Consider the following 15,119-nt stretch of genomic DNA (forward strand, 5'->3'; position numbering starts at 1 on the left):
AGGCAGCAACATTCAACCCTGAGTTCAAATCCCATTCACTCACAGACCAACTGTGATGTCATCTTTTATTCTGACATAATGCAGGATGTCACTGAAGTTCAGTGGCAAGTGTTCATGCAGGATCTGTGTAGTCTCTGCACTTTGATGCTCGCTGCTTGCACTTTGTACCAACAAGCAGGAGCAGATTTGCATTACACAAATAAGCCGTGTCTTTATTGTGCAACCGCATGCGACTTTTTTGGAGCAAAACAATGCTCAAATACAAGGAGTGCTGTGTGCATCAGGCTGCAGAGTGGGTGGCAGTGGTGTTGTCAGAAAGCACTCGGCACAGCTTACCTCCACACCCATTGACTTCAGTAGAAGGCTACATACGAAAAGTCTCTGAAGATGAAGCTGAAGTGTTCCCTAACCCATGGCGCTGTCCATACACTATACTTAAGAAAGAGACAAAACAAAAACCACAGAAGTGAAGCAGCATGAAATTGTAGGGTTTGGGTTTTTAATTTTTAAAGACTCTTGCAGTCCCTGTTCCAGTTAAGAAATCCAACTGTAAACCCATCGGTTGTGGGCAAGCCCTTCCCCACACTGCCTGAGCCTTTGCTATGTCTGCAGTGTAGGATGAGAACCATGGTGTTTATTGCATGCTTAGACTGCTCCCAGAAGACCTTGGATGAAGATGTGTTAAAGCTTCACGGTCAACTCAGCTGTTAAATTGTACAGCCTAAGTTAGTCAGGGGCAGTATCAAACCCCACAGCACAGGACACAGCCCATTTTAAAGATCCCTGGGAGCTCCTCTCCATAAAGTTCACAAACTCTGCATCGGTTTCATGGATAGATCAGTTCACCCTCGACCAGGTTACTAATTTGATTTGTAATAGTTTTAAGAACAGGAGAATCAAAGGCAGGAAGCCTTAAACCTCCATGTATGTGAAGCCCCATACACAGGATTGCAGAGCAAGGAGCAGCTCAGATCCCTCCAGAGGAGCTGGCAGAGACCAGAGATTTGAACTTCAGCGTGTGACAGACCCTCCTTGTACTCTGTGAACTCATGGGTGGATAAATAGGTTTGGCGAACAGGCTACAGATGGGGTCAGGGAACCCAGACAAACTCACAGTATTCCTAGCAGTTAACTCCAGAGGCATGTGACTATTTTCAGATTGTAGCTTTTATCCCAGTCACAGAAAGATGAGACTAAAGGAAATAACAAGATCCTTACATGTCCAAGCTCTTATTTAGCTGCTTGTGGTTCAGCAAGGCATTCCCTTCCATTTTAAGATGAGGCTTGTAAATTCAGTGTACCCTAAAGATTTTAAAGCAAGTAAAATGCATCCTTCAATCCAAACTAACCCTTCTGCAGCCAGAATTCCTCCAAACAGAATTCCATTTTTTTTCAGAGGTTTGAAGCTATTTGGCAGTTGTATGACGCTTGGACCAGCCCGCACATTTCTCTCTTTCTCTCTCTTTTATTTTTTTAATTTTAGACTTAATGTAGCATGTACTCTCAGAAAGGTTTACAATGCAGCTTTTGTAGTTAACTTGCTCCAAGCTGGGCCATTGCCAGGTTGTTATCAATGACATTTTAAGGCAGATGAATGAAGTTCTTATTATGGTGACAAGCAGAATTGTGATATGGCACATGCATACACTGAACGAAAAGAGCTTGCTATTAGTTTGTCAGGTTAATAAATAAATAGCGATTTAATGAATAGAAGTCTTTTATTAGGAAACAAATGAACAAAAATAATATTTATAAAGCTTTAGTGGTTTAGAGCACCCTTTAAAATAAGATTATTCATTTCAGTCACGGCCACCATCACGGATTAGAGATTCTTGAACACAGCTTCCCCTCCTAATTCTCTTATCATAGCAGTGCCAGACAAAAAGCAAAGCTCCGCCTTCTGAACTGCTCAGGCCAGACTCAGTTTGAGATTGACAATATTGAAGGCCCAAGACAGGAAATATTTCTGTTACATCTTCAGGACTGCAGCTAAAGACTGCACCTGTTGGAAGAACTGTTGGTTCCTTATCACAGCAGGAAGTTCTCACGTTTTACACAGCGTGCTTCCACACCACACAAGAGCACTGAACCTGTGCCAAGCCACCAAGAGCAACGCTGCACATTAGACAAACCATCAGCACTCAGCCAGGAAATCGCTCCCCATCTGCCCTCAGAAAAGAGCCTACACTAAAACCCTGCTGGTATCTCTCACCCTTCAGGGTTCTTCAGCATATCCCACAGCACGTGCAGAGACCGTTCACCACCAAAGTGGAGTTTAAGGAGGGTGAAGTATGCCCAGGATGTCCCAGTTCCCAGAAAGTAAATGAAATTCTGACATGCACAGATCGCTTCTCACCTCAAGCTGTCTCTGTCACGTACTCCCTTCGGCTCAAGGCGTTCTGTGCTCATCTGTCCTAAAATCAAACTTGCAAGTTTAAATTTTAAACTTGCAGAGTTATTTTGGGTTGGGTTTTGTGGGGCTGTTTGTAGGGAGTGGGCTGTTTAGTTTTGGTTTTGTTGGGTTTTTTATTACTTTACTTTTTAAACGGGGCACTTCTCAAATTCAGGACCAAGATGCGAGCAAGTGCTCAAGCTTAAAAATTTATTTTGGCTCATGCCATCTTCTCCTCAAATACTAAGAAAAAATGTTCTCAAACTTTTCCCTTCTTCTCAAGGCAAAGTCAAGCCTGAACTTTCTCAGTCACAAGAGAAGCAGAGAGAAACTGCCCCAAAATAACCGTCTCAGCCATGTATGGTCAACATGAACAGATCTAAGTTAAACAGAGCTTCCTCGCCACCAAAGCAATTTCTGGTTTATGTGTAAAGGAGAAAAATTCCACTTGAAGGACCAGAAGTGTGGGTTGCAGAAGCGTGTGGCACACAGTTGTTATCTTTGCAGCATGAAGCACAAGTCGAAACCAGGGATCTGTAAAGCGTATGTGAAAAATATTCACTTCACCCACTGAGCCTGTGCAAACTCTATTCCAGTCAAACTATAAATGTTAACTAGTAATACCTCCCTTGCCTTAAAAGCATCCTACAACTATGCCCAACTTTTGGGAAGGGGGTTGAAAACATGCTCTGCTCATATTGGTTTTCCCTGATAATCTCTTATTTGAGATTCAGGAGCAAAGCAGAAGCTGCACAGAAGGACAATTCCCTCGCAGCACCAAGGCAGCCACACAGCGAAGTGCTGAGGGATGCAGTAGCAGGAAAACACTAAAAGCAAGAGATAATATATTAATATTTGATTCCCATGTGCAACTGTACTGACAAGTTTATGCAATATTAAACTCGACCCACACTACAGGGGTAGCTGCTGTCTCAAGATTCATTAAGAGGTGGAATTTAGGCTTACACATTTTAATAACTGCTGCCGAACCAAAATACTACCAAGAAGGAAGAAACACCACCAAGAACAAAATGGTCTAAAGTTGTCCTGTCTCACTTCACTTTTTGAAGTCACAAGCTTGCTCCCCCATGTAAGCACAACTCAGCTGAAAAAAACCTCAGAGCAAACTCCCAGTAACGAAACTCACTAGATGTCACATAAGGAAAATATTTGTTCAGAGAGTGAACTAAATCGTTGTCAACCATTCTGCAATGTGAAAGGGCAAAGGGGAGTGCTGTCATTTCAAGGTTTGCACTTCACTCAGGAAGACAGTACAGCACCTAGGTAGCTATTTCCTATCACATCTTGAAGCACTGTATTTAAGTGCAGTGGTTACAGCACCTCTGAGGAACATGTCTAGAGCTGTTTGTCTTTAAACTATTTAAAACTGTTGAGGAGGACTGCGGAAAGGAAAACAAAAACAGAAAGACAACAACAGAAACAAAGAAGAATAAAAAAAGAATCAATCTTATTCCAGAAACACCTTCATCTCATCACCTAGCATTTCCTCTTGTACCTAAGTTTACGTCTGTAGGTTAGAGAGCTGAGTCATTTCCCTGCCTGCCCCACAGCAACTCCTAAGCTAAATTTTCAGTGTGACACCCTGTTTCCCACTGAAGATGCTCCAGAACTCAGAACTACTGCAAGGGAGCAGCAGGCTCCAAAGGATACCTGCTACTGTACAAGAAGCTCACAGACATCAGCTGACTCTCTGTAGTCCATTCAGGAGCTTCAGAGACCTGTAGGAAACTCCATTTTTAGATGCACTGAGTGAAAGGGTTGGTCCTGCACCACTCACAAGAGTCAGACTACCTCTAACTACCAACCAGCTCTCCTTTGGAAAGCAAAGCATTTTACACATGCAAGGCACATGCCTATCCCTCCCTCTCATCGTTGTGTAAAAAGGGTAGAGATGAAAAGCCTGACATGTTTTGTTTCAGGATTTTTTTCTGAAGAATCCTAATGTACACATTTCTCAGATGTCAGTTGTTGAAGCTACACCAAGCCAGTTGAACAAGTCTTAAAAGTTCTTGCTGCAATTTAAAATATGACCGTTCTGTACATCAAAACAGAAAGGACATGGTAGCAGCCAGTGAGAATAGGACAGCCACAGTTCCCCTGGGACAGGACTGGCTGGCTTTCTCCATTAAAATTCACTTTTCGGGTATTTAATGCAGTTACAAGTTACAGTCCAACTCCTCTGGAATTTACTTCGCCAAGATCTCCTGTGTTTCTCCGTTGGCAGAGCAGTGGAAAGCTCAAGCATCAAAGCCACCTCCTGAGCTCTGGTATGAGCTCAGCACAGGGACAGTATGATCTCTGATAAAACACTTCTTTCAAAACAGGTCAGATAAAATACTCTAATGCCTTTAAACTTCAATATAACAAGTTTACACTGTGGCCTTAAGTTCTCCAGTAATTTCACCCTGAAACAGTCCCCACCAATGCAGTAACTTCATTATTTCCATGAAGCCTCAGTTTAGGAGTCTCTTGGGAGGAGGAGGAGGAGGAGGAGGAGCAGTGCACCCCGCAGCAGCGAGGAGCCACAAGCACAAGGCGTTTGGCGAGTGCCAGGGGCGTTCCATTCACCGGGGCCATGAGGAGTTCACGTCACAGGGCATTTGCCAGGAGTTTCATGATCACTGGCATGCTCGGCAAGGGCGAGTCTCACCATGGAAGCAACAAGCTGTTAAACTGGGTGACTCATCTCACAGCAACGTTTTGGGCCTTCCAGAGAGGAGAGCAATGAGCAACGCTGATAAGATGCATATTCAGAGGAATTCTATTTGGGCAAAAAGCTATTGACACATTCAAAACCCTATATACAGAAGCCTGCCCAAATGCTGACTAAAACACACGAACACACACACACACACAGAGGCTGCAATATTGCAGTATTGTGATAAGACATTTTGCAGATGGTTGGGTTGACAGTAATTTAATCAATTTATACGGCCCAACTCAGAAATACAAAAATGGCTTTTAGCCCTCATAATGTTTTTATCCCTTTAAACAGAGGGCTCCAGAGGAACAGCTTCCAGCCAAAAGGTAAGAAACAATGTGTGCCTTGCTTAAACCACTGACTACTTCCAATAGGTATCAACTCTTTCTTCTCCTGCTTCCAAGATTCCCCTTTTATGCAAAAGATATCAGCTTCATTGTCAGTACCTAATAATCAAATTGAAAGGACACTCAGGCAAATCAATGGCACAGAGGGGAGTTGTCTTTAATTCAGAGACTGAACTAAACAACTGGAACACCTGGAGCAGGCCGCTGACCAGCCTAAGTGCTCTTGAGTGGCTGGGCCAGTTCATGTGAAAGCATGAACCAGCAGCTCCATTTGTACTTCTTGCTAATGGCAAATCAGACTGCAAAGCCTTCAACAGCCCCCTGGCTTCAGCTGGTCCTGGGAGGATGTGGTTTGTTGTGACTGAAGAATGAAACCTTGAGCTGCAGGCTGTGATCAGGGAGCAGCTACACTGAGCTAAGCTGCCCAAAGGCTATTTTCCTTTTTTTTTTTCTCTTTTTCATTTCCCAAGACAGAAGAGTTGCAGCTTTAGATCTTTCAGGATTTCTTCCAGTAACTGGAAATCCTCAGGCATTACTCCTGCATGAAGGCAGCTCTCTTACACTAAAATATTTCCAGCAGACTGATTTGTGGATGGCAGTCTCTGCTCAAAATAGCATTTTCCACTTAAATAAACATGTCATTGGCACCCAGAATTGCTATAGATGTTACTGTACCCTGCCCTTCTCAACTTATTTTCATTTCTTAAACAGCATGAATCAATACTGGTCAGATAATGACTCATTACAGCATCACAAGCTATTTGCATTTTCAAATTACAAGCTCCTTTTCAAAACACAAGAATTTATGTGCCACTGGAACTCAAGAAGTGAAAAGTGAAATCAAGCTGTCATTGAGATATGCAACAAAAGGAGTTAGATCCCTTAATATAAGATAAAGATTTTGTCATGCACTCTGCAAGTTTTAAGAATGTTTCTCTATGGTTCTCAGTGGGGCACCAGTTCCACTGTCACCATCCTCCTTCTCAGCTGCAAATACTGTTGTCAACTCTAAGGGGACATTCCATCTCATCCAGACCCTAGAGGAAACCTGGCAGCAGATATTCCAGAGAAGACACAGGTCTTCTGTCACAGTTTAACCATCAAACTGCTTTAGGAACAGGAGAGTCTCATCACACGTGAATGCATTTACATACACAAAAATGATCTGTGCTCCAACAGCCTGGTCTTGTCCAGCTGGAGAGAAATCATCTTTTAACAACACAGCATCACACCCAGCAAGAGGTGGAGGCTTCCTGGTTCCCTCACAGGGCTTTCAGGAGCAGAAGTTTCTAAGACAGGAAGTTACAGATCACCTGACTAAACAGTTTTATCTCCCAAATGGTGACACCTGGCACCAGAGGACATAGGTACCTGTAGGGCACTACAAGGTTTGCCTAAAGTAGGAATCAGCTCATTCTTCTGGGCCACTGCCTCTGAAAACTTCACTTTTCAGAATAAGCTCTGGAAATACCTGAAAGACATCAGCTGGAGAAAACCAAGAAACAATAAATGACCTTTACTGATTAGAGCATCTTTAAATATTAGGCATTCCTAGCTTTACTAAATATTTCATAAGAAGCTTCTGATCACCCAGTTACATTGTAGTTCCCTCCAAAAACCAACTCTCCATAACCTTATCCATGCAGCAGCAATCAAGATCTTAATTTTTTTAAAAAAAGGAAAATAGAAAAATAAGTTCTATATGAGATGGACTGGACTTATCAATGATTAAGTAAACTCACAATTACCACACTGTTTAACAGCAATTACAGGACCAGGGGTAAAGCAATGTTATATTCAGCTTCCCCATAAAGAAGTGGGGAAAATATTTCCTGTACATTCTACCAGCAAGGAGCTTCCAAGCATAACATGACAGACACTCCCAAACACATTTCCAGGACTCTACTTCCTGCTCAAGCTGTTCTCCTGGGGTTAAGGAGGGGAAGTCCAATGCTTAAGTTTTTAATTTGCTTTAGCATATTTTTTTTTCCCAAACAGTGCATTTTAGAACAAATATACCCAGCATATCCTCTCTTTTTGGGTCAGTCGGTCCCTTCCAATAAAAGCATATCGTCTCCCTCAGGGTAGGGAAGACAAGTGAACTGTGAGAGCAGCCAGGGCCAGATTGCCTGCCCAGCTTCTTCACTTCTCAGGAAAGAGATATAATAAACAAAAGGAAAATAGCACTTTCCAGAAATTACAGATACTTTTTTTTTTTTGTAACTGTGCACCAAAATACTTTAAAAGGCCAAGTTTCAATAGATTATTTCCAATACAGGTAATTATCAGCCAAGAACTGTCTTGAATAACAACACATCAGCATCAAGGACTTCATGGCATCTTTGTATTTTAGTGTAGCACAGTCCTGTCTGCCACCACTTTCTGCTCACATGGCACATCAGAAGACAACCATTCTGTTGTAAGGATTGAAGACTGCAGTCTTATTTCTCAAGAGTGACTGCATAACCAAAGGCCAAAACAAACAGCAAAAGTCTGGACAGACAATTAAAGGAATTTTACAAGTCATCAAGCAACCAGAGGGCTGTAAATGTATAATCAACACTTTGCATGAACTACCCTGAAATGAATGCTCAAGAGATGCTCTGTGGCAATGAGAACAAGATAAAAACCTATAAATAAAAGCCATCCAATTTCAGAGTGATTCAGATCAGCTATTCCCCTGAATCCATAAGAGCCAATTATAACAGTTTATAGGGCACACTTAATGCAAAAAGTCCAGTGTGAGGACACCAACTTCACCCTTTCTCCTTGTCTGAGAAGTTTCTCTCTGAAGCAAAAAGACATCAAGCAATTTAAAAAGAGAATCCATTTCTGTCCTCAAAATTCTTAGTGACCTGGAAACAGAATTAAAATAGCCATATGCCTGCACACTGACATGCTTCTCCCTTGCCCACAAGTTGAAGCAGCTAAGTTCCAGCAGTTACCAGATAATCTTTGCTCAGAAACAGCAAGGACAGACGGTTATACTACTGATAAAATTGTTGAGCAAGATAAGCTTTCATTTAAAGAGGTGACCTAGAGACAGTTGAAGGAAGCTACCATCAGTTTTCAACAGATTGGTTGAAACAATTTGACTTAAAACTTAAAGAATCAAGTCCTCCTGCTGCAGTTGACAGGGATCCATGAGAATGGCAAGCGTGGCAGGCTTAGGACCAAAGCCTTCCTAAAAATGTGTCTGCCGTGCTCACAAACCAAGGAGAATCATCTGAAATGATACTGAAGTTGTGATTAAGAAACAAGAAGTTTGTGGCAAAGGAGGAACACACATGAGCTCTAACAGAAGGAGGGAGAAGCAACCCTCCCCAGATATCTAAGAGGCTAAAAGGGCAGCCCAGTCCTGAAGTGTGGTTAGGAAGTTGCTACAGGAAATGCAGAAGTGTTCAAACAATAGCAGTTAAGATGGTGATGAAAATCAAGTTCATTTTACACTGCAAGAGAAGTCTGAGAAAGCAAAAGTCATTACAAGGCCCAAAACCAGGCCAAGAATAGGCCACACTTATTTCTGGTACAGAATACACCTCCACATCATGGCATGGGAGAAGGAGAATATACACACATAAACCCAAGGCTGCATCCTCCGGATTTATCAGGCTCCACAGGGAGTTGTTTTATATTTAACAACTGAGTAGTATCCAAATATCAGCACGGTTTCGATTTAATTGGTTGGGAAACAGCCTGGCTGTTGCAGATGGAAAAGCTTTAGAGAATACAACTAATTGTTCATAAATATATAAAATATTTAACAAAGGGAGGGTCTGTGCATCCAAGTGGGAGAATGAAGGAAGATGCATCCAAATGGGAGGAAGAAGGAAGATGCCAACAGAGACCTATCTATTCTCACTAGATGCATTCAATGCTACAAATGTATGGGGAAAGGAATAGTGGAAAGGGTAAAGAAGTCAGAGGGGGAAGAAATCTCTGAAGTAATGCAGCACATTAATATTTATAGCAGGTAAGTATAAGCGAAATTAATCTGTGTTGCTAAGTAAACATACCTTAGGAGAGACATGGGAATGAAAGAGGGTGAAAAAAAGAAGTAAGTGTTCTGACGGCTAAAATGCCATCGGGGCAGGCAGGACCTGTCAAGTAGCTGATCTAGTTTCAGAAGAGGTTACCTAACACAACAAGAAATATTTTCGGAGTAGTTGGCTTTTTCATTCTCCCCCACTGAGGATGGAAGCAACTGGGATTTCAACTATTCTCTTCCTCCAAACGCTGGCAAACCAGGCATAACAGCAGTGTGATAATGCATGAGGTTTTTTAAGGATAAATGCTAACTTAGAACTAAGCGTACAGAACTGAAAGCAAAGCTATTTTCATTCTCATCCTTGACTACATCGGAAACGGCACATAGGGGGTAGGCAGCAGCTCAAGGGGTTAACATCTCGGGGTTTATAATAGAGATAGATGTACAAGCAACAAACAAAACAACAGCCTGTCCCAAGTTTAAAGAGCCGGGAAGGCAGAAGCCTTCAGAGCCGCCTGCCCAACCCAGGGCAGCGATGGGAACATCTGTCCTGCTGCACATCCCACTCAGGGATTTGGAATCTGGCCGTTCTGTGCCTCTCCTGGGCTCGACACAGCCCTGTGAAGATTACAGGCACTGTTGTAAAGAAGGGGGAGAAAACCACCTCGGCTGCCCGCAAAGGCAGAGCCGGGCACCGGGGATACCCAGAGGCTGCTGTCAGATGAGATCAGCTGAGCACGGCCGGAGCCCCAAACATGTCAGGTCGCTTTCACACACGCTTCCCGCCTCTCCCACCGCATACAATGAACACAGAATAAACCGGGCGGATTTACAGAGACAGCCCCGCGCCTCCCCATCTTTCACAGAGGAGCTGGGTATGACCGGGACCCTGCGATACCAGGAGGGCCGGGAGGGGGCTACCCTGCCTCAGCCCAGGCCTGCTGAGAGGCACCGGGACCCCCGCCCGTCCCCTGGGCTGTCAGCAGGCCACAGCCCGGGGGTGTGTGAGCCCCGCTGCCGGGCACGGCGGGCCCGCATCGCCCCCGGCCCGGGTCCCGGGCACCGGCGGCACCGGGGGGTAAGGCGCAGGGGGTGTGGCGCATGCGCAGCGCCGCGCGCCGGACCCCAACGGCCGCCGAGCGCCGCGCTGCCCTCAGTGCCCGCCGGGACTCACCGAGGCGCAGGGGCTGGAGGTGGCGCTGGGGGTAGGCGAGCGCTGCACCGTGACCAGAGCCATCGAGGCGCGGCGGGGCCCCCCCGTCCGGCCGTCCGGCGGGGGCCTCACTCCATGGCGGGGACAGGGGAGGGGAGCGGAGGTGGCGCGGCGGCGGCGGCCGCAGGGGGCGGCAGCGGCAGCAGCTCCGCGCGCGCCCGCGGCCTCTCGCCGACTGAGGCGCGGCGGGGCCGGGCCGGCCGGGCACAATGAGGCGCCAGCGCGCACGCGCCGGCTGTCAGCGCGCGCGCGGCGCCGCCCCCTGGTGGCCGCGCCGCGTTAACCCCCGCGGCACCGGCGGCTCCTTGAGGGGTCCCGGCACCCCCAGTCCCGGTCCCTGAGGGGGCTGCGATGGACAGGAGGGACCGACATCCTTCTCCCCGTTCCCGAGGGAGCTGCGATGGGCTGGAGACCTCGACATCCTCACCCCGGTCCTTGAGAAGGGCTGCGATGGACAGGAGGGGCACGACATCCTCACCCCGGTCCCTGAGGGGACCGCGATGGGCAGGGAGGCCCCGGCATCCCCACCCCGTCTCTGAGGGACCTGGGGTGCTCCAGCATTCTCCCCTCGGTTGCTGAAGAGGTTTCGGCATCGACCCCCCGCCCCCCTCCGGTCCCGCAGCCTCATAGGTGGCTTTTATATATATATAATATATGTCAGCAGGGCACCCTCAATGTGCCTCCTGGCTGGTGATGGTTTGTGGAATCCCATCCCACTGGGAGCCGTGATAGTGGCAACGCCTGGTGAAAGCTGGCATTACTGGTCACATAACGTCGCTTTTCCTTGGATTAGGCAGCAATAGTAACTCCATAATGAAAGCAACATATAACACCTCTTTGCACATAAATGCACACGCCCAAACGCCAAAAAACCAAGTCTAATGATTACATCTTAAGCATTCAAACATTCCCAGATGCAGAACTGTTTGGTGTTTGGGGGTCTGAAACAAAGGGTCAAGTGCTATTAATCTTCATTTGCTTTGCAGCTTCAGCCTGGTGCCACCGAATTCATGGGAAGGAGGTAATTTGGATCAAGAATCTACAGAATTCATGGGAAGGAGTTGATGGATCAAGAATTGTCTTGGGCATCAAATGACAACATTACATATGACAACCAGAAACTTTTCTAAACGTTAAACAGAGCAAACTCTGTCAGGAGTGTATCAACCCATAGATTCCACTTAAGCACATGACTGATGCTGCTTCGATCTGTTCCTCAGGCTGACAGCACTTCTTCCTTGTAAATCTAAGAACTGGAGAAGCCACATGGTCTCTTTTGGTTATTCCCCAGTTAAAATAATGATCAGGGAGGCTCCTGTAGCTGGGCTTGGCTGCAGTGGAGAAGTCAGGCTTGCTAATGGGGCATTTTGCCTCCTGGTGGACAGGTGAGGATGGAGACCAGGCTCCCTAAACTGGACTCAATTGAGTTTACAGAGTGGGCTACACAGCAAGGCAGGGTCTTGAACATGCAAATATAGGGCTGCTTTCAGGCCCATAATTCATGTCTGCATTGATAGAGAGGATTGCTAGAAGACTAAAGTTCCCAGAGTATTGCAGCAGTTCCCTCACCTGAGACTGGTGTTTCATTCTGGATTTTGATCAGGTCATTCAGGGATTACTGTCAAGAAATGATTATTTAAAGCAGGTTCCAAAGTAGACTTCTCTGTAATTTTCATATACCCTCTAGATCTTCCAGGTATTTGAACAGCAAGCACTTTAAAAAAACATTTACCACAGGTAAACAATGGAGTTGCTATCTACAGTTCACTAAAAGTCCAACATATCAGTTATTAGCTACAACAGCCACGATTTGTGATAGTTCTCCAGCCTCTAGAAAGGTGTAATTTGCATGTGCAGTGTTTTTTAAGCAGCAGAATTTAAATGCGGAGGAGGAAGCTATAAGGCAGATGTATTGGGATTGAAAAGAGCAATTAGAGGGCAGGCTGTGGTCACAGCATCAGGGTTGGTACAAAAAACAGACTGGAAGCCTGTGGCCTTATTCTTTCCTTTGCTGGCAGCACTGTGGTCAGCACCTGCTGCTTCAGCCCAAAGTAGCTTTTAAAAGAAGTGGAGCTATACATGAGCTGGTTTTGTACACATTTCCAAAACTGACTATTTAATACACTGCAAACATTCCCCTGGCTAACACAACTTATTATTACTACATGTTAGGGCTTTTATTGCATAATCTTGGCATCAGCTGCAAAAGACAACAGGGTGCTCCCAAAATGCATCTTACACAGAAAAACAGAACAAAACAAAAAGATAGAAGAGGCAATTCCTGCAAAACATCTGTGATGACATATTCAGCCCATTATTTTGTCAACAGTGCAAGTATTTGGTGGCATAATAAAAGGATACACTTTGCTTAGCAAAAACATTAAGGGATAACAGCCAAGTTAGATAGGGTACAATTAAAGGTTTGCTTAACCCATGGGATTCCACTTCCAGAAAAATAAAAATAGAGCTGTTTTGATCTATCTTTCTAAATTCTAGTTGTATATTCTTGTTTGGGGGTTGAAAAAACCCCTTTTTTTTAATTTATGTTTCATTCTCAAAAAGTTTTGTAAGTTAATCATAATAGCAACAGAATTCTGAATTGCTAAGGGGAAAAACCAAGCCCACCTGGGAGAAGAGATAACAGGAATTAATCATGTGCAAACTGCTTTGAGGAAAAAGTGCACAATCCAGTTTAAAGCCTCATTCTAAATTACTCCTGTGCACTAATTTTCTGCTTCATTTTGTTAACATAATTGTTGCTAGACTTCAACACATCTAGGAAATGCACTGCAATGAGCATATTTCCTCCTGATACATTTCTTCAAATAAATAGCAAAGAAATGACAATTTATTACAGTGTATTTTTCACAGGAAAGTTGACCTCCTCTATTTCAAGGTTTCTTACGGGCTATCCCATGAAATGGAGACTAAGAGAGGGCAGAGCACCTTGCAGCTGTCCCAATGACAAATACCATAGATAAAGTCACAGTTCAGTTTTCCTGCAGGTTGGCAATTCAAAGGTTTTGCCATTTCCAATATAAAATACATAGAAAGAAACAGCATTGGATAAACCTCATTTCCTGGCAGAAATTGTCATAAGTTTCTCAGTTGGAAGTCGTGCCTAACCCAAGGGAATTGCTGAACAGTCATCTGATTTACATTCGTGTAAATGAGTGCGGAATGCCTGTCGTAGATGTGTTTGTCATTTGCCTTCTCCTTTCCCTGTCATATTATTCTTCAAAGAATATAGGAGAGATTATGAAAGGGGATTCATCAAATTCCTTTAGATTCAGGTTTTAAAGCAGTCTGAGAAAATGGCACCATGCACTCCCTGCTCATTAGTGCTTGTGTGCCTTTCCTGCAAGGCTGCTTCAAAGCAACACAAGAAAGAAAGCCTGAAAATGTTTAAATTGAGTTTGTAATTAATTTCTTTTTATGTCTGAGATCCTCACATCTGGTTATCACAGTCCTCCCTTCAGCTGGTAATGGACTTGAGACAGCTCTGGACCTTGTGAACCTTGAATCTGAAGGTAACCTGTCACCGGCACCTGTGGATTCTCTCTCTATTTGTGTTCTTAATGTTCTCTGTTGCTATTCATAGTCCTTTTCTGATTTTATTTTATTTTCAGTCATGTGATGCAATGTTCTAAGTTCAGTACAGAAGAGTCTGTTGGGCTGTGCCAAAGCCAAAAGACAACCTACAGCAATTCTGATTGTGGAAAGACATAGCAACCTTTGGGATTATTGCTTAGCAACTGCAAACACACAGAGGAGTAAAACTCACAGCCCAGCTCCACAGCAAGTCTGAGAAATCCCTAATTCACTTCAAGATTTTTAATGGTTGAGAACAGATGGGCATATATTAAATCCCTGTTGGTTTGCAAAGCCACTTTGAATGCAGGAGGAATAACATCTATTTTGATACCTGCTTCAAAGGTAAGAAAAACAGTTCTTCAAAGTGTCAGAAGCAAAAAAGAAAATGTTTTAAAATTTTAATTGTATTGAAAAGATCATGTATGAAAAGGCTATTGGGCTTTTTGTGATTGATGAGATAAATATGCTATGAAACACATAAGGGAAAGGCAGAATTATTTCTGAGCAATAGAATGTCAAAGAGATTGGACTTTGTTTTTGAAAGGACTTTTATAAGGCAACATCTCCAAAATATTTGCCTAAACAAACTTAAGTCCTGCCTTGCTTTATCCCACCCATCAAAATTCTCTAACAGAATAACAATGAAACCATAAGAATATTATTTATGAGCAGATTTAGGTTTTATACAGAAAACACAGTGATAATCTTTTTGTACCTGCAGGGATTCCAGCAAGAGTATTTTTCTCACAGTAAAGGAGCCAGGAAAGTGGCATCCTACTAAATAATGGAAAGCTTATCTTGCCTTCAGCTTGAACAAAGGCTTACAGGAAACTTTATATCACACTTCAAATTTCCTGGGTGTT

The 15,119-nt window shown here is 44.1% G+C and overlaps 1 protein-coding gene across 1 annotated transcript in view; it reads right to left on the reverse strand.

Moving 5' to 3' along the window:
• The window catches only part of SSH2 (slingshot protein phosphatase 2), a 90,872-nt gene extending 80,162 nt beyond the window's left edge, over positions 1 to 10,710 (reverse strand). Inside the window, exon 1 of the mRNA XM_066201691.1 lies at positions 10,624 to 10,710. Coding sequence (XP_066057788.1) covers positions 10,624 to 10,686 — 63 coding nt within the window. The 5' untranslated portion in view covers positions 10,687 to 10,710. The remainder of the gene's footprint in view (positions 1 to 10,623) is intronic.
• Positions 10,711 to 15,119: the final 4,409 nt, after the last annotated feature.

This window comes from Chamaea fasciata, unplaced genomic scaffold, assembly GCF_029207755.1.
Source record: "Chamaea fasciata isolate MVZ Bird 193981 ecotype frontalis unplaced genomic scaffold, bChaFas1.0.hap1 SCAF_21, whole genome shotgun sequence".
Classification (NCBI taxonomy): domain Eukaryota; kingdom Metazoa; phylum Chordata; class Aves; order Passeriformes; family Sylviidae; genus Chamaea; species Chamaea fasciata.